This window comes from Pagrus major, chromosome 7 (genome assembly GCF_040436345.1).
Source record: "Pagrus major chromosome 7, Pma_NU_1.0".
Lineage (NCBI taxonomy): Eukaryota > Metazoa > Chordata > Actinopteri > Spariformes > Sparidae > Pagrus > Pagrus major.
In genome coordinates, this window is record NC_133221.1 from 3335769 (window position 1) to 3360134 (window position 24366).

The following is a 24366-nucleotide window of genomic DNA, read 5'->3' on the forward strand; positions in this document are numbered from 1 at the left end:
ACACGAATGTTTTAAACCCTGACAGTTTCAGTGGCACTCGTAGGGAAGCAGCTTGTTCACACAGCTGGGGAGCATTAAAAACTGAAAGCTGGAGATGATCCAACGCTCAAAAATACAATCTGATGGATTTATTTCTAAATATAAAAGGTAATCAATGAACTGAAGGCTGTATGCTGAGGTGGGTTTCTGTGCCGTCTCTCTGATATTCGTCTGACACCTAGTGGCCATGTGACAAAATGTAAAGCACACGCCCCCTTTTTTTTTTCTGGAGCGTCACAGGTTTGATCCACAAAATGAGTAAAATGTCCATCAACAGCTTTATTTATCCAACATTCATGACTTTATGTCCTGAAATTGACTCCAACTGTTACATTTAGTGCTCCAAGAAGATTCTGTAAATATACAAAACGTCAACATTTCCTGTATCTATTTGAAATCTGCATTTTTTAAGACATCATCTTGTTTTGTACGATGATTATTTATTTTTATTCAATCTTAAATTATTTCTTAAACATAATCAAAAACGTGTCTAACAGCTGATTTCAATGGATAAAGCAACAGGGAAATAAAGAGTACTGAAATGAATAATAACAGAGTGCTGCTCTTAGATATTAGTTTTGTGCATTTTGACCCACAGGAGAAGAGAAACCTGCAGCCTGGACCTCTGGTCGTCACGACACAACATTTGAATTAAAATAAATTAGATGGTCAGATGCAGCAGATTGGACACCATCTTGTATCTACTCTTTGTGTTTAACTTCAACTGGACCTTTGAACCCTGAAGGCAGCCGAGCGTCATATGAAGTATTGGATGTTGTGCAGGTAAGTGCAGCTGGAGGCTGATCCTTCTTTGTCTTAGTTTGTCATTTTTCAGCTGAGAGGATTTTAATACCCTTGTGTGAAAGCAGAATCGCTCTTCCATGTGTACTTACAATCAGATAACATCCCCGCTGGAAGACTGAGTGAACTGAACTGTGTGTTTTTAGTGCGATACGTTCAATTTCTGACAGAACAAACAGTCAAAATCGTCCTTATACTTTGTGCACTGAGTGGAAACTTTTACTTCCTGCAGATTTACCATCAGACATTGAAATGCAGCATGTGACTGTCAGGCTTCACCTCCTCCTCTTCCTCCTCCTCCTCCTCCATCCTCTGACCTCAGCTGACCTGGAGGAGGAAGATAAAGTGCCGGTGGAGGTGGTTGTTGACGCCTCCCCCTGCAGCGTCACCTGCGGGCTCGGCATGAAAACTCAAACCCTGTGTGTACTGAAGGACGGCAAGACAGCGATGGAGGAAGATAAAGCTGGAGCAGAGGTACCTCACACACGTCTTAATCATGAAGACTGAAAAAAGGAAAATAGCTCCGACTTATTGTTCATCTCTGGATTGATGGCAGGTGTCGGAGGAGTGTCGTGTCCGTAAGGTGAAGTGTGTGGAGTCGTGGCAGTGTGGACTCAGGACGATGACCGTGACTTCAGGACAGAAGGTGGACATCGACTGTCTGGGAGAAGTCATGAAGGCGATGGGGAGGTTCTCCTGGAGGTAAGGATGGAGGACACAACCTACAAAGCTAGATACCAAGTGCAGAATCAAATTAAAAGTTTAAAAGTATGTTTTTCTATTATCTCAGGGTGTCATGGCGTTACGCCCGAGGAGTAATCAGCTCTGACGACTCTCTGTTCACGCGCTGGGATGCTCCTCTGCTGGACCGGGTGGTTCTGGACCCGGTCAGGGAGGAGGACGCAGGTAAACACACCTGTATATGCGTGCACGCGGACTCTAAAAATTCTGGACATGGTTTAGATCATAATACTATTTTCCAGTCTCACTCAGCTGAAGTCTTATTTTATTTATCTTCTTCTTCAGAAGAAAAGTTAAACTGAACTGTCGTCATCAGAAATGAGGACATGGTGTGTCGCAGTTGTCCTGATGGACTGTGGTGCTGCTACACTCTCAGTCTCATCATGTTCCTCTTGGGAGCGTCTGGATCTCTTGTGACATCTAGTGTTGAAATGTAATCTTGTCATTTGTAGGTACGTATCGCTGTGATGTGCAGGACACCTCCTTCCGGAGAGTGAAGCGGGTTCACTGGGGGATCCGGGTTTTGCCCGTTGGAGTTCTCAATCTGGACTACGAAAGCTCTCAGGCCCAGTGGGACTCCGCCGGAAACCAGCAGAACCAGACTGTGTCAGACATCCATGAGCACACGGAGGCTCTTCTTCACATAGTATGGTTTGGGTTCAGAAGTGATGGGTTTGGGAATGTATTGTAAAAAAACTTCAAATCTTGTGCATATTATTAAAAATAATAATAAATAAGTCTACTCATCTGCAGTGTTTTTGTTCTCTCTGGACACACAGGTGCTGATGGGTTCGTTCATTGGAGGCGTCCTGGCTTTTCTGATCCTGCTGATCTTCTTCCTGCAGGCTAAAATAATCCTATACACATTTGTTAGAGATTAAAGAGAGACAGCAGCATTATAAACATGTCATTCTTGGTTTTATATGTGCAATATGTAAGAAATTCATACTCAAAAATTTAAGGTTAGCTACTTAGCTCAGTTAGCCGTGCAGCTAGTGGTCCGGACTGGGAGCTTGTAGCACCTGGAGGAGCTGTGGACCGGGATGGGCTAGCTGGTTAGCATGCTAAACATGCATTTAAACTGTTGTTCCCTCACACTCTGTTGATCATCTCAGTTCAGTTTTGAATGTTTTCAGCCAAAAATCTTATATGTTGCAGAACAAAAGGTTTTTTATTTGTCTTAGAAAGTCATTTTAGAAAGAACATAATTAGTATTTCTATTAAAACACCTGAATTTGCAGATTTTGTAACCCTCCCCACCGTTAAACAGCTCCAGGAGAAACTTGAGGAGATTACAGTGTCAGGAAGTCCATTTAGTGGTGTCTACCTCTCTGCCAGGAGATGGCAGCGTTGGTTTATAAAAAGGTTTTAAAGGGACAGTACGAGCTGTAAACATATTGGTTATTATTTCCTCTGTGTGACGGGACTCAGCTGCCACAGTGGAAACAACTCATGACCCTCAGATCCGTATCGCTCATATTACTCATGATTTATAGATGAGTTATCAGTTATGTGGCTGATGTTCATCCATTAAATGCCTTCCAATAAAAATAAAACAAATGTGTTTTCAGTCACATGCTCTGTGATTTAATATAAATGTTAATAAGTTGCAGATAAACAGACTTTTGGTCCAGATAGTCTGCATGAAGATAAGTTCAGTGTCCTGCTGGTGGAGAGTTAACAGCCAAAGAGGCTGTCTTATTGAGGACTTATAAAACATTTGTCTATAACATTTATTAAATGAATTATACGTTTTTAAAAAGAGGAATTTATTAGAAAGAGGTATGAAAGTCCAACACATTCTCACTCCCAGCACATGAAATGCAGCAGCCGGGTCAGAGGCCTCACACTTCGAGGTTTGACACTGTGGTTACTCCTCTACTGTCACTTCTTGAAGAGCTCCTCTGGTGGGCTGGTTGGACGGGTCACACACTGGACTTTCCCTCTGGAGACCCGAGTTTGTGTCCCGTTTGTGACCAAGAGTCAAGAGTGATTTGATTTTAAGTTATTTCAAGTATGTTACGAGTCTGAATGTAGGTATTTTAACCCGAGGTATGATCTTTCTCTGACTGTTTGACGTTAATAACTTTCCAAAAGTCAGTCAGCGAGCTTTATTTTGAAAGGTTGACTGCACGTTGCATATTACACATTAAAGCTAATTTAAACGTGGAGCCATTCACGTGCAAAACTGACTGAAGGCCGCTGACCGAGCTGTTGTTTTTGATAAGTTAGGAGTGAGAACGTGTCTCAAGGTCATATTAAGCAAAATCAAAAGGTTTTATTATTTATCATATTCAGAACTGTAGACTACATCTGAATCATCATGAAAACAGACACGTCAGAATATTCATTATGTTGAAAAGTTAAACAGTTGAAAGAAAGTGACCTTGAGTTAAGATTATTATATCAAGAAACGTCAAGAAATGTCATCGCTCAAGTCGTCTCACAAAGGCTGATTTCTCTGAGTGAACGGCAGCATACTGCTGAAAAAGAAATCCCTTTAGCGATGTGAAAACAGCGCTGTCATGTTAGATCACGGGTTTGCTTATTTACGACTGCATGTTCAAGGAGCTTTCGAGGTTGTGCTGATTTACAATTTCTGAAAAAACCTCATTTATTGACTTACTCTGCTCTGTTACATATACAGCTGACTCCTCGCTGCTTTTTAACCCATAGAATCATATTTCTCCTCGGGACACTCTACTTTTAAGGGTACCGAATGAATTATGGCGGCGCTACAAGTAGCTGATCAATCAATCAATGATTTCAGGACCTTGAGAGTGGGGTTGTGTTGTTAATTCAAGTGAATATCGATAAAATTCCCTCTGAGTTTGCTGGAAAGTCGACTCTCAGCATGTTTACCTCAGGACATACATGTTCAGGACATGACACTGGTGTGACGTGCTGCACGTCTGACAAACTGTTACAGAAACCTGGGATTTGTATTTACGACAGTTGTTTTGCATCACATCGCACAAAATATGACTTTATTACAACATGATAGAGAGATAACGTTCATGTTATAGTTTCCACCGCTGCTTTGTCGAGTCAAAATGTCTGATTTGAAACAGGTCTGTTGCTTTATTAAGGTTAGAGGAGCTTCAGTGCTCCTGTTCACCTCATGCATCAGTGATGCTACTCCACAACAACACAGTGCAACACTGCTCTGCACAATGAGATGACTGTTTTGCAGATTTTTTGCTGATCTGTGCATTCAGGCTGATCTTAGCACGTGCCACAATAACACCAGATGTTGACATCATCAGAGTTGTGAGACACAGAGTGAGAATCTCTGCTCGTGCGTGACATTTGTGTGAGGAGCAGGAGAACGAGGGACTCCGGGGAAATAACACAAATGTAATTAAGCCGACAATCTTACCACAATTCATTCATTCATTTCCCTCTGTAGAACCGGCCCCGCTAAACCTCCAAGGACGTCATTTCCCGCCATGTGCTTATTTACAACATCAGTCTGACAGATGTAACTGTTTTCCCAAATGTTCACTACACAAACAATTTAATTACCGCTCCGCCGCAGCATCACACAACACGCTATCGTCGAATCAGTAAACGGGTGATATCTCCAGAACGAGAGCGTCTGAAAGGAGGATTCAAATAACAATAAAGAGCTCTGATGTTTATTAAAACCATGTTGAGCCCTGGAGAGACGAGATTAACAAACGATGTTGTCACTCGGTTTTCTGCACTGAAGGTTTAATTAAAGTAAATGTCAAACAGAGTTACATTTGACCTTTACTTTAAAGAGATTTGTTTGGTTAAGAGGTGGAAGAAGTACTCTGATCTTGTACTATGCTGTAGTAAAACAAGATGAAGATACCACAGTGTAGAAATACTTCACGATAAAAGTCATGGATTTAAATTTTGAATTAAAGAAAAGTACAAAAGTACGAGTATCAAATATAATTAAAGTATCAAAATTAAAAGCACTCCTTTATGCAGGATGGCAGAATATGTCAGAATAAAGTTCATGACATTATTGAATTATAACAACTGATGGTTTCATCTGTTCTTTCTTTTTAAAGCTTGTAAAAGTAATGTAACTATAAAGTCTGTCTGGTGAGCAGCTTGTGAACATCCCCTCAAGATCATTACAGTTTTATGTTAATCTATAATATTACATCATTTTGATTGATTATATGTTGTATATTAAATCAAATCTACAAAGTAACTAGTAACTAAAGTAATAGTTTTTTAACGGACTGTACTTTAAGTCAGTGCTCGAGATAGATTGTCGACCTTTATTGTGACTTTCAGGTACTTTACAATAAATACAGATGCCTTCAGTGGCTCTGATGTTTAAATACCATCACACAACATCAGTTACAAAGTACAACTACTTTGTTACTGTGCTTTAGTGGATTTTTCAGGTATTTTACTGACAACTTTTGACTTTTCCTTCCTACATCTGAACACAAATATCTGAACTTTCTCCTCCTCACATTTTCAAAACAGACCCGTTACTTTAGTTTAGTAAGTTTACTTGAAGCTACTGGTCCAGACTACTAAAAAGCGAAACTCTAACTTTCTTTCTAGTACAAATAAGTACGAGTATTACAGCCTAATATCAAGTGCAGCGACTGCAGCTGAACACGTCACTAAAAAGTTATAAATAAATGTTGCAGAGCGGAGCCAGCAGCAGGTTTTGAAAGAGCAAGTCCTGCTGAGTTTAATTACATGAGTCTCACTTATATGACATCAAATGGGTCCCAGGTTATGAACCTGAGAGGAGGGAGTGGAAAAATAAAAACTTCAAATGGTTTTCATCAGGTTGAGCTGGTAAAAACACTTTTTTTCTGTCTGTCTTTTTTTCCTCCCTACATCTGAACACAAATATCTGAACTTTATACTTTTTGTTCAGAGCACATCACGCACGGCAGACGCAGCGAGACGAAACAAAGACGTAAAAGACGTGAACAGACAGAGAGGGAGGCTGGAATGGGGAGAAAAGTCGGTTAGTGTCTCGTATCTGCAGAGATTTTCTTATTTTCTCACTTTGTTGCTGCTCGGGACGCTTTACCAACCCAACATGTGGCTATTTGACGTCCTGGGAATGAGACTCAACAATCAACTGTCTTTGTGGTGCGTTCAGGAACAGCTGGGACAAACCCTACTGATTCTACCTTTAACTTTAATAGTCTTTGAATTATATTAATATGACGTGAGCTTCAGTTAGCTTTGACCACAAATGTCCTTCAGAGGGAGACTTTTTACTCTGATACTCTGATTACATTTCAGAGCCTGTACTCTATTACTTTTACTGGAGTAAACAAATTGAATCAGAGTATCTGTACTTTGAGTCGTGCAGGCTTCAGGCTGGAGCCTCCGTGGATTATAACTGACTTTGTTTGCACGTTGACCCACAGCTCGTGGTTTCTCTCTCTTTCTCCCTCTGCCTGTCAGCGCTGTATGAGATCTGCCCTCATGATTCACACTCAGTCCTTCTCCATCAGTCTTAATGTCACTCTGTCAGTCACTGTCACTGAACTGATCTGAACTCTCACTACATCCTTCCCACAGATTCCACCTCACAGCATCATTAGTTCACACTTCCTATCTCGCTCTTTGTCTTTGTCTTTCACTCACCCACTCAACTGTTCTCAGGCTGGATGAAAGCATGATGGGACAATGCTCAGACCCACAACGCCTTTCCCTTTCTGTCTGATTATGCGGTATGTCACGCAACTCTTCATACAGACCGACTGTGTCCTCGCTTTGCATCATCTCCACTAAAAATGATATACTGTTGCCATGGAAAGAAAGCCTCTAATCATCTTCATCTCCAGATTTCATTGTCCATATGATGGCACAGCTGATTAATAATGGAGCTTACGTGCAGAAATATGGCATTTAAGTAGGGCCATTATAATCAGGGACAAAGAGAGAATTTACAGGATTGTGAAGTCTCTGCAGAGTGTTTTTGTGGCTGCGTCATGGTGTTCATTTGCAGCCTGACTGGAAGCTACTGGTCCAGACTATTAAAAGTGAAACTCTAATTTAGTATTATAACCTAATATCAAGTGCAGCGACTGCGGCTGAACACGTCACTAAAAAGTTATAAATAAATGTTTGAGAGCGGAGCCAGAAGCATGTTTGGAAAGAGCAAAGTCCCCCCTGATTTTAATTATATGAATCTCATTTATATGACATTAAATGGGTCCCAGGTTATGGACCTGAGAGGAGAGAGTGGAATAAAAAAAAACTTAAAATGGTTTTCATCAGGTTGAGCTGGTAAAATGATCTTTTATTCAAGCCGAGGGCAGAGAGCACAGAGCACAAACACATTTTACTGTCTGTCTTTCTGTCCTCTGTGAAACTTGCAGGTCTGCAGGTTCAGCTTACCACTTGCATGTGCCCAACACAGTGAATACAGAGATGTAGCAACCTCTAATAGTAGAAGACACTTAATTACAGAGAACAAGACAAGGTGCTGCTCACATCGTCAATCTTCCATCTGTTTTGCGGCGAGCGTGAAGAAATTGCAGGCGCTTACGTCACCTCTCTAACAAGGACATTTCAGACATTTTGGCACCAGCGTGTCTGCAGGTACGCTAAACTTCATCTAAACTTCATGTGAAGGAGGGAAGTGTTTGAGAATGCCTCCATTTATGCATGAAGGAAATCTTTTTTTGATGTTGTTCTTCTGTTTCCTGTCGCCTAACCTTTATCTATCTGTCTGCCGTCTGCAAAAAGGTACAGTGGAAAAATAAGCTCCAGTGTTTTTAGTTTGGACCCTGAACATCTGCAGAGAATTCAGTCTGTGGACCAGGTTTTGAAAGGAAATACAATAGCCAAGCCAATAATCGCTCATCCATAGCTCCTCCATCTGAACTGTACGACCGCTCAGTGATCAGGAAAGCCACCCTGATCACAGAGGAAACTTATCACCGCATCCAGTTACTGCCATCGGGCAGACGGTACAAAGACCCACTGGTCCAGAGAAACAGCTACAAGAAATGTTTCATTTCCTCTGCAATATCCACCCTGAAGAACATAAAACAGATACAGCACGTTAAAATGTTTTTATCAGTCATCCATCCATCCATCCATCCATCCATCCACCCACCCACCCACCGGTAAGAACTGATGTTTTTCAGCAAGTAAAGTTCCTCATTGGTTTGGAGACTGCAGAGTAACTATTTCTGACAGGGGGGTGTGCTGGATTGGTCATCACAAAGTTAAAATATCTCATTTTACTACTTGCATTTTGGCCTTGAGCTTCTGAAATGTCAAACCATCAGCAAATATTATCTGAATTCTCTTTAGAGATGCACATAAAAGGCTCCATAGGCTTAACTACGGCCGGTCTACAGTCATTGCCAAGCAGCGTGTGTTGCAAGGATAAATTTCTATGAATCTTTCAGCGTCTTAATTTTAACTTTGGAGGATGAAAAATAAAGAAAAAGGAAAATTCACAGCCCATGAAATAAGAAAAATTAATAGAGCTGCACAGCCAGCACAAGAACACGTCGGCGGTCCAACTTGAGCCCTAATGACCCGAAACTGTCACCTTGGTGAGCAATAACGGCAGCGAGTCGAGCAGTCTGGAGCGTTACTGCTCCCGTCGCCGGTGATGTTATGGATGACTTCCAATGTCAATGTCACATAAACGAATCACTTATTTATTGAGTTTAATGATGGCTAAATAAACTTATACTAAAATGTGTCAATATAATAAAGCTTGTTTCTCTCTGGCATGTGCTAATGTTCGGTCTAAGTCTGAGAAATCGTCACTTTTATTTAATTCATTTTGACCATTTACACGACTAAACCTGCTGCCACTGCGACCCGACCCGACCCCGGATAAGCAGACTGGATGGATGGATAATGAGTTTACTATCTGATGTCATATTGACCAATGCCAGTCTAGAAATCCACCACCACCAACCAAACGGAGGAGATCATGATGATCGCGCTTGAAATTCAGTTTCTCCAACAACAGCTACAAAGGCCTTCCCCTCGTTGTTGATGAGGCCCGGCTGCAGTCGTGAACAGACACCATGCAGTGTGGCAAGCCTAAACATCAGGAGCAACCTGAGGTTCAGTGGATTATACAAGAACACTTTGAACCGCCAGCCCTGGTATCGGTGGGCGAGCTGCTCTAGCTCCTGAACCACAGCCGCCCTTTGTGGAGAAGAAACTGTTCTTGCGGTGCCGTAGCATCTGATTCTCTAACTGATATATATGATAAAATAAGTTGTTTGCATGCTCATACTGTTTGCTCAGTTCACCACTTGAACTTTATTCCAGACCAGAAATACTTTCAACAAACTACAATGATGTCAATTCTACATTTATACACAGTGAAACTAATTCTTAAAAAGGTATATATAAAGAAATTTTTTATAAGCCCCACGAGTCTCCACAGAATACCTGAAAATATCATCTTTAACTTACAAAAATAGAAGAAAATAAAACAAAGCCCATCTAGGTTTGCAGGCTCTTAACCTTTTCCCGCTGCAGCACTTCCACTGTTTGTTTTGGTGCCGTCCTCTTCTCTTCCCTTCCATCTGCCAAAGTAACATTGACCTTTCAGTGAAACACTCCAGCTCTTTTGTGCGTGAGTGCCTCATTTTTTTTTGTTAATGTCAATGTGATGTCCAAATGTAGCTCACCTGAACAAAACCCAGAGAGGATGTCTCCTGTGATCCAGAGCTGATGGTTGAGCATTTGTTCGGCGCTGGCAGGTGTTGAGGGGGAATTTTAATAATCTGTGTACAGAGGGAATGAAGGAGGGAATTAACTCAGTAATTTCATGTCGCCTCTCGACTAAAAAGCAGCTGTTTGTCTGCTGATAGCACTGCGTTTTGTAACTGACTAAACTAGTGTAGGCTCTGGTAATGTAACACTATTGATTTGATGTAATTAATTCAGTAACTTGCAGCCTGTCAGCACCAGAAACATGTCCGTACAGGTCGTCTGTGCAAACAGCTTCTTGCTACCCATTCTTACTTTTTATTTCTAGGTAGCGACCTCTAGTGGCCTTTGTCATTATGAGTGGAGCGAAGGAGGAAATCAGGTAGCGTAGTAGAAGAGTCAACACGAGGATGAGGGTGAGGTTGGTGGTGGGACGAACAAAAACAGGACTTTCACTCGGGAAAGGGGGAACCAAACTCATCAGTGTGTCACCATGACACTCCGCGACATCTCTTTTATGTTGCTCTTTTAACCCAAACCATGATCCTTTTCTCAACCTAACCAAACTACGACTGTTTCCTTATGTTAATCATGTGACAGTAACTAAACTGGTTTTCGTTGTCACTTGAAGGTCTGGTCCGCTTCCCATGTTACTGAACTCTCCGACTGTCATGTCTTTGTTTTTGTGTCGTTGAGGGAACAGCCGTATATATCGTTTGTGGAGTCACTGACAGTCGACCCATTCAGTCGTTAGGATCATTTGAAGGCATCTTTACACTAAATACTTAATAAACTTTGGATGATTCTCTCTTGTTGACTTGCAACAAAAACCTGTACCTTCATTTCCTACTGCCACATGAGGAAATGAACAAAGTCAGTTCTGTGGACAGTTTTGTAGTTTGAGGGCATCATTTATCTGCAAAAAGAGTTTGCCAGATACCTTTTGCACTCTCTATATAAGGGTTTCCTGTTCAGGATGAAGTTTAGGGTTGGACAAAAGGTAGAGTCGGGTTGTGCTATAAAAGTAGTAGTATGTCTGACTTGTTTTTCAGCTGTGTGGGAAGGCGAAAGTGTTCGAAATTATTCCTAATGGCCACACTTGAAGGTAGAGTGAAAAGCGGGATGTCATCGGCATGGTAATTGTTTGAATATGAGCATAACGGTGCATATTTTAAGTCCCTCTTTGAAGTCCGTTATAGCGTTGGACTCAGCGGCTCACATTAAAAACTGAAAGCCACAGAAATTGTTGAACACAGTTCTGCCGGTTCCAACACTGGAAAGTAGTGGAGCGGGTTTTACCAAGATATCCTACCATCTAACCAGCATCTCTAATGGAATATACCGACACCTTTAGAGTCCACAATGGAGAGATTTTAGACATGCTGTCAATTAATCTGTCAATGGCTGTCTACAAAAGGTCATGTCATGACCTAGCCCCCATTCAGGACTGGCTCATTCATACACAGAAGCATGAATCTCGCCTGTGGAAGTCACTCTGATCTGGTGTGTTTTGTGGACTTGCCCTTTTTATTCAAGTCTGTGGGATCGGGTCGGCTTGTTTTCGGTGCACAGATAAAGCTGTTCACCTCGAATGTCAGGAGATGTCTGCAGGCTTCTGTCTCTGGGATTTCGAAAAACCAGCATACGTGCCTTTCAGGGGCTTTAAGAATATAACATCTTCTGCTCACAGTGTTTCTTATCTGTTAGAAACATCAACAGAGTTTTTGCTAATTTTCTCTATAAAAAACAAAACATTTTCTAATGAGATGATGTCCTTAAATTATCTGCTGGAGTGAGTTTCTGTCCATCCGTGTCTATTCACTGGTTGATGTGCATCACTCCAGTGTTTGATATTCGTGACTCAACAGCCGCAGAGTTCATGGACAAACCCTGTGGGATATTGCATTAGTTTCAAGCACTCAGACCACCAGTTGACAAAAGAAAACAGCTGATCGTTGTGTGGGCAGTGTGACTTGCTGTGCAACCTCTCTCCTAACGATCACTCTGAGTCCTGAAGCCACTGATGTGTCAAGAGTCAGTGGGATGATGTAAGTAATACTGTCAGCATGCAATATGCCATAATTGTATTTTTTTTTCTTTGCTCAAAGAAAAAAAACAAATATTTGGAGATGTGCTGCTCATTTCCTCCAACTTTGGGACAAAATAAGAAATATTAAAAAAATGACACTTTTGGCCCAGAAAAAGTAGAAGGCATTTTACAAAATACTAATATTTATTTACATTTATTTTAGATTAAACAATTTTATTAATTGAAAGTTTTTAAACATTGTTTGTTGCAGCAGATGGAGTATCACTTCAACCCAACATGTCTCAGCCTCCATTTATCTGCTGACCACTGGGGCAGAAACTGACATATTGGATGTGACTGAGCGTTAAAGCAAGATCCCTCCTCAGGTTGTGTGTGTGTGTGTGTGTGTGTGTGTGTGTGTGTGTGTGTGTGTGTGTGTGTGGACACATGAGCATGTTATGCAAACGGACAAACCAAGCAGCTGAGCAACTATCATCAAGTATTTGCTTGACTTTGAGATAAATTAAAAGGAAACAAGATGGAAGATTGGTGCTGAAATTGAGGGCACGGTGGCTACACAACACACACACCCACACACACACACACACACACACACACACACGGATGACCTTTTTCTAAAAGACCTGCTCAGGTGCACCTGCTCAGTAATTGGAGACAGTCACAGGGGGGAGTGTGTGTGTGTGTGTGTGTGTGTGTTGTGTGTGTGTGTGTGTTGTGTGTGTGTGTGTGTGTTATGTGTGTGTGTGTGTGTGCTCTGCAGTGACGACAGAGCACATGAAATTAATTTCACTTGAGGTCTGACATTTATATATTGGAGCTGTTGGTGAGGGTTGACCACTCCGGTGTGTGTGTCTGTGTGTGTGTGTGTGTGTGCGCGCGCAGCATGATGCCAGCAGGCATGAAGGATTTCAGACGGGTAACATCATCTCTGTGGAAGCACTTTTATATATTTGTTGTTTCTTTAAAAAAAAATAAAAAACAGCCCAAATTTCTGCCGGAGGTGTTTTTCCGTCAGCAGCACACTGAGCCTTCACACGTCTGCAAAACTACGAGAAGACTAAAAATATCTGGCTTCAAAACTAAATTGTGACATTTGTTTATTCTTACAGTGACACACTGACATTTTTGATGCATTAAAACTTTAAAAATCCACTTAAAAATCTGTCTTAACTGCCTCATTCACACGGCTTTCTTCTAAGCATATACTGTACTACTGTAAACTACACTAAGTGACATTTAGTGTCGAGAAAAGATTCATACAATTATCTGTTTATTTATCTGTATTGACATTGAGATGAAAAGCAGAACTACAAAAAAACCCAAAAAACAAATCCAGTAAAATAAAATGAAATGATATTAAATGTTACAAACCAAAATAAGTATGATTAAAAAAATGTGAGCATAACTCAGAATAATCAAGTAAAATATTGTTTTATCTCAGTTCTTGTTGCCCATAAATTACTTCTAGACATAAATCACACAAGTTCTCCAACCGAAGCAGCAAATATTTGGCCACTGACCACAAAAACCCAGTCCAGTCGGCAGGATAAAATGCTGGCAGTTAATGTTTTTTCTGCAGAACCACTGATACGTTCACATTTATACGTCTCATAGGAGTACACTGACTGTCACATGACATGTGTATGACCTTATTTTTTATCCAGAGGAGGAAGTAATGATGGTGGAGTTTGAAACCAGTGGATATTGTTAATGAGACCTTGAGACAGTATCCAGCTGAGTTTGTGGCGACCTAAACAGGTATTTTAAGCCAAAACATGATCTTTTCCTAACCCGAACCAAGTGCTTTTTGTGCCTAAACCTAACCAGAGCATTTACACAATAAAAAATTGAACCTAAAGAAAGTTGCAACATATCACGTACGTTTGCAGAAACGTACATTGCCAATGTTTACTCTGGTGACTGGGTTGTAAGAGAGCAGCAGGACATTGATGTCTTTTTATATGAAGAATGATTCACAGCTTTCTGATCTGCCGAGAACCCAATATTTACTGTCAATATTTAACAGGATGCCGAAAGTGTTCTCTGCTGTCGGAGTCAGACACTTTGAACAACAAACCATCGACCTCCAGCACCTCCACACGGCACTGCAGCGGCTGAGACTCTATTGTCACGGCCACAAACTGGCTGCATATCAGAAAAAAACATGTTTGGATGAATAATCAATGCACCTTTTATACCTTTTATAATGAAAAACACTCAATGGTTTAACTGTTTATTGATTTCTCTTCTAACCGTAATCAGCACGTGGGTCAAACTTTTCTTCTTCTCTTCTCTGTCTGTCATCGAAACCTTCCTCTGACCTCATTCGCTGTAAACTGAGGTGTCTTCGGTGAAGACGGGTCGGGAGACACATCACACTTTGCACGAGAGACATCAAACTTTAGAGGAAATTGGTTTAAACTGAACTGAGCTGAAAGATTACAGTCGTATAAACTGTATGTAGTGTTTCATTAGCACTCTGCTTGAAAGAGGTAAAACATGTTCACGATTACACATTATGTTTGTAATTACTGTCTTGAGCTACACACACTCAGCTCATAATGAGGTTTATAATAACTGAGGTGCAGCTCGGGGACTCTTCACTTTTTCTCTTGTTTGTCTTTCTGTCCTTTAATCTATGCCGGTCCTGTTTTCCTGCTGTTTATCTCCCTTTGTCTTCGCCCGTCTCTGCCTTTATCTGGCAAAGGGTAATTAAAAGAGAGAGCTGCTCAGGGAGTGCGTCAGGAGAATTTTTGCGGTGCAACGACTTATTTGCATAATGTCTTTCAATAGCGAGGCAGTCGTCCCGTCGCTTTAATCACAGTATCTTTTTGATGTGATGTTCAAGAGCGGCTGTCATAATATCCACTTAATCCACACGACCACGTGTTATCTGATCGAGGAGAACATGCATTAACTCAATGATTCCAATTACAGCATCTTCATGCTCATTGTATTGTTATGACCTGCCGTGCTTAAGGTCTCCTGCAGGGTCAGCGTTATTCATATCCTGGTCACGAACACACTCGTAATACATGAATGAACTCAATGAAGATCATGAAATTCAAGAGCAGGCTCACGAGTGCGTGAGATGAATGATCTCGGATGCTGCCGAGTGTGAAACCTCATATCACTCACTCACAGACGTCCAACTTTCATGGTTTCTGGCTCAGCTCAGGCTTTATATTTGGTTTTCCTGTCAGTGTTTGTGCTTTCCAAGGGTAGCAAATGTCATATAAATATGATTAAATCTGATGTGTGAGAAATTAAGAAGTCTTTCCTGTTTCTCAGTCAGGTCTCGTCCAGAGTTAGAATGAAACTCTTTGTTTCACTCAAGGCATAATCATTATAGATGTAATTATGTTTTGTTTGTGCACATTTTTCTTGCCTCCAGTTTCAGCACATCGATCAGACGACAGCAGTGTCGCACACTCTGGCTCCATGTGACGTTCAGGCCCCTCAGGCCTTCCTGGAGATCAACACATATTGGCAGAGTTAGAATAAAAAGTATGAGTATGCCAAGTTTCTACTTGCGTCCCGTGGAGCTTGAACTGTATGTATAATAAAACTAAATGTTACCTCATACATCACACCGCCTCAGTTTGTTTTCAAGATCAATGATCAATGACAGCACCACTTCTGCATCTTACAGCCGTGTGTGTACTGTTGGTTCAACAGCAGCTCTGGCTTTTCTTTGTGCTCGGCTGAGACTGGCGTTTTAGGGTCATTTTACAAACATTTCCAGGAACGGCAACAGGTTGAATGTGAGTGTGAATGGTAGTCAGCGCGACGACTAGGGTTGTATTTGTCACTGCGACACTAAACTTATTAAACTTGAGAAGCAGCATGTCCCCTCGAGACAGCAGTGAATCTGTGTGCTGCTGCTCTTTTCTCTCTCTGCCTTCTTTGTCCTTTTTTCAGTCCTCCTACTCGAGTCCCGTAACTGTCCATCATCTCTTGTTATTTTCCGTCCATTAGGAAGCTCTCTCCCACCTTTAATGCTGCCCTTCTTTCTCGTCTCCAACTCTCTGCTGCGAGCACCCAGCCGAGTTGAGTGCACTGAATCATTTTAGTTTTCAAAGATGGGATAAAAAAGGGCAACGTATTACAACCATTACCCAAACTGTCACTTTTTCAAATATTTTATAATGCTGCAGTAACAGCAGGCACACATTTCAGCTTTTTCCTCCACAGACCTGTCTATCGCTTTCTGTTTTTTGCCTTCCTTTTATTCCCTCTGCCAGCTCTCGCAGCGAGTGTTTGACAGGCGGCAACATGCGGAGTGAAGCGAAAGTTAAAAAAATCAACCCAAATGATAGAGTTTAGGCGCTTTACACTGGCATCAGAAAGAAATCCAAGAAGTGAAAATGATGCAGGTGGGAGGAGCGGTGGGTGAGTGGTTTGTTTTGTCCTCTGTGTCTCTGTCCACAGGAGTTTCCTTCTTAAAGTCCGCCGGCTGTGAAATCAAAGTCTCTTCAATCTCAACAGGACATGAGTCTCTTCCTGTCCACAAATTACGAGCTGCTCTTTCTCTGTTTGCATCCACAAACAGATCAATAAGTAGCCCGCTTGCTCTTTGTTATTGGCTCTGTTCATCATGAATCATTGTCTTCATCCATCCTGTTCCACCCCTTGTCGTCCAGAATTATTTCAACAACATCTGTATTATTCCCTGATTGTCCTCTGACTTGAATAAATCTGCGCCACATGTCTCCTGGGGGCGTCTTTGTAGCTCACTTTGCAGTTTTTCCTCATTTTCTCTTAAAAAGCACAGACTCCTCTGGGTTCCCAGGAGTGGGGACAGCGAAGGAATAATAAGCGATATAAAAGTAGTGGCCGCATATAAACGACTACAAGACTTTAAATGAGCTTGTAATGGTTGCAGCCTCAGCGGTCCAGTCCTACAACAGTTTTTATCTGGCTGACATCTCATCTAGTAGAGTTAGAAAAGGGCTTATGGAGCTTTCTCAGACCTCAGCACTTATTTATCACTTGCTCTTTCAAGCCTCGGTGGCCTATTAGGAGGCTAGAAGTTGCTCAGTAGAGTGGAAACTTTAAAACAATTTGTAGCAGTCTGCAAAGCTGAAATGAAAACCTGGAAACTGACCTTAAGCCAGAAATGTCAGCGTGTCTCGATGGGGCGTGCCTCCATGTTTTTAATAAAAGTGAACATGAAGAGATTTCTCATTTTGAAGACTGAGGAAGGTCAAGGCTGGTGGGATTCTTCTGACTTTCTGACTTCTGGAGGTCTTCCAGTTTTGGAAATTTCTGACTTTCTTTCCAATTTTCGAGATTCCCCATAAGAATTAAAACAAGGGAGTTATGGAGAAAGTTGTGTGTGTGCAGCTCACTCTGCAGCCTCTGTCCATGTTTAACTCCATCACACTGTCTCTTCATCCTCCTCTCCTCCCGTCTGACAGCCTCTCAAAGTTCAAGGCTGTCAGAGACGCTCCCTCCATCAAAGGCCCTCGTGATGCTGAGTGTTTGTGGAGGGTTTCATCATTGTGATGAGTGCAGGCTCGATTGTAGAGCGTCAAACTCTTCAGCGTTTGGTCGTCAAGGGCTGCTGCTTTTAAAAAACACCAAAACAACTTTTTAATAATTGTGAGTCTGAGTGTGTTTGTGTGTGTACTCATGCATGTATACTGGAAAATGAAAAATACATGTCAACCACTCCAGCTTTTCTTTGTGAGCCCTGTGCTTGGTCCATCCACGTCACCCCAACTCTTGCTGCAGTAAACACATAATAACATAATAACAACTAATGGCTTCAGGTTTTAGGTCGTAAATATGAAAGAAATATTATTATCTACCACAAAAAAGCCAGGTCACTGAGTACGGGTGTTATTTCGGAGCTAGCTGCTCTACCTGCTGTGTGTGTGGAGTGTCAGTACATTGTCATAGCTGTGCCATTTATCATCGTTAACATTTATGTTTGTCAGCCCTGAATATCTTGTTATCCTCTGAATGGAGCATTGCATTATTGTATTACAACTTAAACCTCAGAGTCTTGCATATTTTGTCACAGTTAGAGACTCTGAGCAGACAAGGTTTTGTTACGCCTGTTAGCGTCTCATACAGATGCATAAGTTACTCTTATGTGTCCTATGACAACAACACAGTCTCTTCCGCGGTCAAGTTACCAATAACAGACTCTCAAAATAAAGGCATCAAAACTACGTGGTTAGGTTTAGGAAAAGATCGTGGATTCGCTGAAAATAACTCAAGACCGTCACCACCGGCTGTTTGCCTCAAACGGGACTCGAACCCTCATCGCATCGGTGAGGGTCCTTCAAATAAAACGCCGACCATCCACAACACCCTCCCAGCACAGACATTCTTGCTCTATGAATCCTGTCATTATCACCCCCTGCTGGCTCTGCATCTTCATACATGCATGTACTAAACCGCCAACCTCACATGCTGACCTCTGGTGGATTGGCGGGCTTATGAAATGCCTGAGATCGGGTTGGTACGTAACATTATGTATTTATTTTAACCCAAACCACGGTTCGGCCCGAATCGTGCCTAGACCCAGCCAAACTGCAACAGTTAATCATGTGTTGTAATGACTTTCTGGTATCTGGTGTATCCTCTTACACACTATGTGTTTCGTTGTTATGTAATTGTGTGAGCGGCTCAAAATAATAATTCAGTGTGGAGCCCCTCTTTAAATTTGAAACCCTTCATCTCCTTCAGTTCAGTCTCATGGCATCTGAGTTTTGTCGCACAAGTTTGATTTATTATTCACAGTTTCTTGCTCGACAGGACGCCCTTAACGCCATTAAAAGTTCTCACAGCGCGATCTAACTGAACTTCCGATGTATGCGTGCCTCTTTGAAGAGCCACAGTTCAATGTCACATGAATTCTTCAGGCTTTAGGGATGGATGTGCCAATTTGACATCTGCTATCATCTCTGATGAGGTTAGGACTGTCTGCCAGAAGGAAGATTGTCTGTCCTTGGAAGATCTCTTGGATAAAGAGATATTAGTTTTGGGGAGACTTTGAAAGCATCGATACGTCCAGTTCCAGTTATTAAACACTTACAATTTGACACGTGTGACGTGACCTGGACTTCCTGCTGCAGATTTGACACTCAGTTACTGTATCTGTTTCATTATGAGTGCGACAGAGACCCTGGGACACGTTCCGTCAGTGGAAAATAATCAAGAACCTCTGATCTCCATCAACCCCAGGCCTCAACCCTCTCCTCCCTCAATCTGCTATTTGAAGTCTGCTATGTGATGTGTCTCAATTGGAGCCCCGGGGTCCTTTGAAGCCGTGTCCCACCTCGATGAGTTTGGGGGTCGGGGTTTGTGACTTTCAGTGCATGTCACCTCATTTCCCTTCTCCGCTCTGCCGTGTCTCATCTCTTGCTTGCAGCTAAAGAAATAATAGAAACTGAGCTATCGGAGTAGAAGGGCAGAAACAAGAATGGTCTATTCAATCTAAAGAAATGAAGACTTCGAGTACTCCACTTCAATTTTCCTTCACCTGAAGTGAAATAACAACATGTCAAGGATTCCATGAGCCCCAAACCCTGCATAAGAATTTGTACTTCGGAGAGGATTTCAGATGGACAGCACGACATTATCTTTGACATGCGTGGAAATCTGATAGAGGGAGGTTGATTTTTCTTAGATGTGGGCTGGTTTTGACTTCTCAGCAGGTAGATTGATGGAGGAAGGGTGTTTTTTAAATTTTTTTTTAGCATACAAGACATTTCTGCCAGGTGCAAAAGGTAAAACTATTTCTATGATACAAGGGAAATGATATTTGTGGCCTTCGGGGTGATTCGACTTGGTCATCTGGTGGATTTGATAGAGACCGGCTGGTATTTCTGGCATGCAGGACAGTTCTGATGAGTTGGCAGAACAATTTGATAAGGCAGGGCAATATGTGTAGCTGTCTGGTCAGCAGTACAATTTGCCAGAGGCGGAGTATTATTTCTTGAATGCAAGGTGTTTCAGTCCGGTCAGAGGCTTGTCTGCCAGGGGCACAACCATATTTGTGACATCTAGGGCGGTTCTGTTCAGTCATCTTCCAGTTTTCAGAAAGACAGGGTGTTATGTCTGTCTGTCTGGCAGTACTGGCAGGATAGTATTTGTAGCACACAAAGGTAATTCTGCTTACAGCACACTACAATGTACTGTGAGCAACCTATTGTATTTAATGACACAGGGAAGCATGCTGCCTCTTCCAGTGGGCCCCATGGGACTTTATTTCAGGAAATAATTGTACAGCAGTCAGTGAAGTGTGATCTAAACAAAAGGCAAAGATCCCTCTGTGCACAGTTACCTTCTATGACGATGTAAGAAAAGCACTTTTTACTAAAATGTCCTCCATTTATGCTGATTTATTTTGGTTGGCTCATAATGAAAAACTTGAACAGTGCTTAGGGAGGGGAACCTTTCTGTAGCAGATTTTCTCTGTCAAGCTTGAGAGAGAAGGCAGAATATTGTGTTTCAGACTGAGCTGCAAAAGAAAATGAAATTAAATGAATTGTTTGACCGCGGCAACTGTACCTTTGGTGTCTTGTAAAGCCACGAGGGTTGGGTGCTCTATGTGCATGACATAATAAATGAATAAAAACCCCAAAGGGAGGGACTTCGCCAATTTGTAAGACAGTTGTTTACTGAGTACTGATGAGTTTGGAAACCGTGGCGTCAGTATTTGAGCTGCACACAAAGCGAAAAGTGTCAAATTTCGTTTCCTGTGTTATTTGAGGTCAGTCCAAGAGTACGGCACCGCCCTCCTGGAGAAATCAGGCCCTTAGTTGTTACTTGCCCCTCACTGCCGAGTGTTGCTGAGGCTGTCTGAAAGGATGTGTGGACAATCCTTTCCTCCCCACAGCCGCATGTGGAGCCTGGGGCGCTCTGCCCTGAGGCCTCAAAATGCTGGAGGGGTGTCTTTGAGAAGACAAGTCAGAATAAGAGAGACCGAGGTATTGAGGTACGGAGCGGGCCACACGAGGAAAAGGGTTTCATTGAGCTCCTGCTGCTGTTTGAACTTCAGTGGTGATACGAGGCAGCGGAGAGGGAGGCGGAAGGCTTTGCATTGTGTGCGGTGATACTTTTTCTTGCACTTGCTGAGCTCCATCCACGACCTGCCCCATGCAATACTCAAGAGCTGAATCAAAAAATAGATTAAAAAACTCACCTCGTATAGTTAGACGTCATCTGTGTCAGACCTAGAGTCCGGTATGACGTCTGCAACATGTTGAAAGCTGATATTTTTTATAGAGGCCAAGAAAGATCTGAGAGAAGAGAACTGATTGAATGGTCAGGGCGACCTACAATAAAAAAAAGAAAAGAGGAAAAACAAGTTGCAAGCCTCCACCGCAGGTCCAATGAGATTTGGATTATTTATTTGTACATCACATGTACAGGGGAGCAATTGATCGCTCATACGTGGCATTTCATCAACCGCTTTTATTATCGACGAGTTCGGCTGAAAGCAGAAACTCAGGGGAGTCTCCAAAATGATTTACGGTTATACGGGCTTTATTTTTATACTTAATTTTCAAAAACTCATCAACTGAGACGCTTACACTGAGACAAAATCACAGATGACAGCTGTAATTATGTCTTCACTCAGCATTGAATTATAGGGTTTCATGCTCAGCCTCAGCCCATGATTGCAACTCTGAAAAGGACGGTTATTGAATTAAACAGAGCCACCTCTGCTGCCGAACATCTTTCACTGTTGCAGTATCATACAAATAAGCAGTTTCTTTTGCCTAATATGAATTTCTTACCATTTGAAATAAGGGTTAACGAAGACAGAAACAATCCCCGAGCACACAAGCATCTGTTCAAACGTATCAGCAGTATTTGGACTAAATTTAGTTCAAACGTTGCGCAAAACCTGATCCCATACCTACGAGGGTAATGTGTTAAATCCAGCGTAGAGCATGAAAAGTTAATCTTCTGTCATCTCAGGTGAAAAATCCCCCCAGAGTGTGAAATTTAAATCTTTACCCAACCAAATCAAATTGTTCAAAGACATATTTAAAATGTCATTATCTGGATTGTTCTTCAAACATTTTACCGTAAATTTGATCTTTCATCTTTGATCCTTTAAGCCCATTTTCAGAATCAAGGCAACTGGCAACCAAAAGCAGTCAGAATTTCAGGGGTAAAGACTCAGAACAAAGCAGATCAGACCGTTTTAGCTCTTTAGAGAAGAAACATCCCTCTGAAGTATCAGATCAGTAAAGATGGCGATGGCAATGTTGGTTACCATGGGATTTTGTAAAGAAAAAGGAAAAATCCCAGTAGCTGATCCTCTCATTTATCTAGTGCCACCATGAGGTTTATCTTTTTCCTTTTGTTTTTGAAAATGTCTCGACAACATTAGAAGAACTGCTGTGAAATGTGATAGATACTTTTTGCTGTGAAGCCCCGGGAATTGTTTTTCGGACTACAAAACGTCACCCAAATAGTAGATGAATGAAGTAGAGTTTTTAATTATTCCAACATCTACGAGTTGCGTTTCTTTTGGTTGCCTTTTGCTATAACTTCCGGGAGTGAGTGAGGAAGGACGTCAGTGAATGAGACTAAATGTAAGGTGAATAAACATTAAAACATCACCCAGTCTGTGAACATTTGTGCGCGAGTCATGGCAGATAGATTTTCATCTGCAGTGGTTGTTGTTTCAAGGTGATATCATCAAACGTGAGCACCAACGCGCACGGCGTATGTCTGTCGGTTTTACTTCAGGTCAATCACTTAACTCAGCACTCACCAGAGACTCTGGTTCTCTCTCTACTTCTTCTTCCCCTCTCCTCTCTGTAACGTTACGTTCAAGTACATTTCCCCTCCAGCTCCAGTCAGCAGTCAACATTACAGAACATAAACATCCGACAATGGAGGTGACCTCCGCGGATCACTGCTGCAGTCAGGTTGATAAACAGGAGTGAGGATAAATCCACTTTTTAATCCCAAAAGTTAAAAAGTAATCTCTGAGCTCTCCTCCCGTCGGTAAATGACTCCGGATCAGAGCAGAATCTGATGTGACTCCGGATGTTTATTCCTCCAGAAAGTCTCTGCAATTGAGCTCTGCAATTTTCAGTCTTTAACGCGTTAAACGATCCATCATCTTTGAATGAGGCCACCGAACATGAAATTGTGTTTTCCGTAAGCTGCTTCTGAACTTTTTTACGTGATTGTGTCATGCTTTAAACCATATCAGCTGATAACGAAGGATTAGTTCAGTTAATTGTCCCTGGTTTACAAAACTGATGTAATCAGAGGAAACGTGTTGGGTTCTTTAATTACAGATAATTCCCTCTAATCACTAATCCACCCTCACACCCGTGGTTTACATCAAGTTGGATATTTTTACAGTCCGTACATTCGGTTGTTCCTGATACGCCGTTTGTCAGAGGACCTCGTCAATCTGAGAATTTAAATAATATGTCTGTCACACTGTGAGCATCATTGTCTCTCACTGAGACAGGATCACTGCTGACAGCTGTAATCAGGTCTTCACTCAGCACGTTGAATTGTAGGGTAAAGGTTTCATACTGTGGTTGGAGTTCAGCTCAACACAATATGGGAGCTCCAGTAAGATAATTACTGAATTGAAATAAAGCCACCTCTGCTGCTGATCCTCTCTAGTGTTCGCCATTTATCTACATTTTCAATTTTCATGTCGTAACACTCAATTTATGAGGCACAGGAGTGTGCAGTGGGGAGGATGCTGCCGTACTGATAGGATGATGCTGAGCTTTAATAGATTTTCAACGAGTTTGTGAGTAGACGCCTATTTCTGACAGATTGAAGTATGTTTTCATGGACAGATCACTTTGATGAAGCTGGACTGTTGTGCTTTTGAGTTGCCAACCTTTGACTCAATAGAAGGAACCTGTGGTATCATTTGTGTGTTCAGACGGGGATAATAGGACCAAAGAAAGCCAGTTGTCACATTTGGCTGCACTCAGTTGCAATATACGAAATGTCAGCCAGAGCTGGCCATATAGTGCAGTATATCATAGCTCCTGAAGGAGTGGACTTGGGCCAATTAGGGGCTGAGAGTCAGCCAGTTTGCAGCATCTGGGTCAATGGCTGCTTACAGA

General features: G+C 41.9%; 1 protein-coding gene across 1 annotated transcript; it reads left to right on the forward strand.

Annotated features, from left to right (window-relative positions):
• Nucleotides 1-1092: 1092 nt before the first annotated feature.
• Nucleotides 1093-15785, forward strand: tmem81 (transmembrane protein 81). The gene is made up of 5 exons (XM_073469569.1): nucleotides 1093-1314; nucleotides 1397-1542; nucleotides 1631-1746; nucleotides 2034-2227; nucleotides 15681-15785. The coding sequence occupies exons 1-5, from the start codon at nucleotides 1093-1095 to the stop codon at nucleotides 15783-15785; spliced, it is 783 nt and encodes a 260-aa protein (XP_073325670.1).
• Nucleotides 15786-24366: the final 8581 nt, after the last annotated feature.

What these genes read in the sequence shown, in the direction of transcription:
- tmem81 (XM_073469569.1), top strand. Translation starts at nt 1,093, where the DNA reads ATGCAGCATGTGACTGTCAGGCTTCACCTCCTCCTCTTCCTCCTCCTC. An exon ending in AAGATAAAGCTGGAGCAGAG is followed by an intron (nt 1,315 to 1,396) that starts GTACCTCACACA and finishes GATTGATGGCAG; the next exon opens with GTGTCGGAGGAGTGTCGTGT. An exon ending in GGTCAGGGAGGAGGACGCAG is followed by an intron (nt 1,747 to 2,033) that starts GTAAACACACCT and finishes TGTCATTTGTAG; the next exon opens with GTACGTATCGCTGTGATGTG.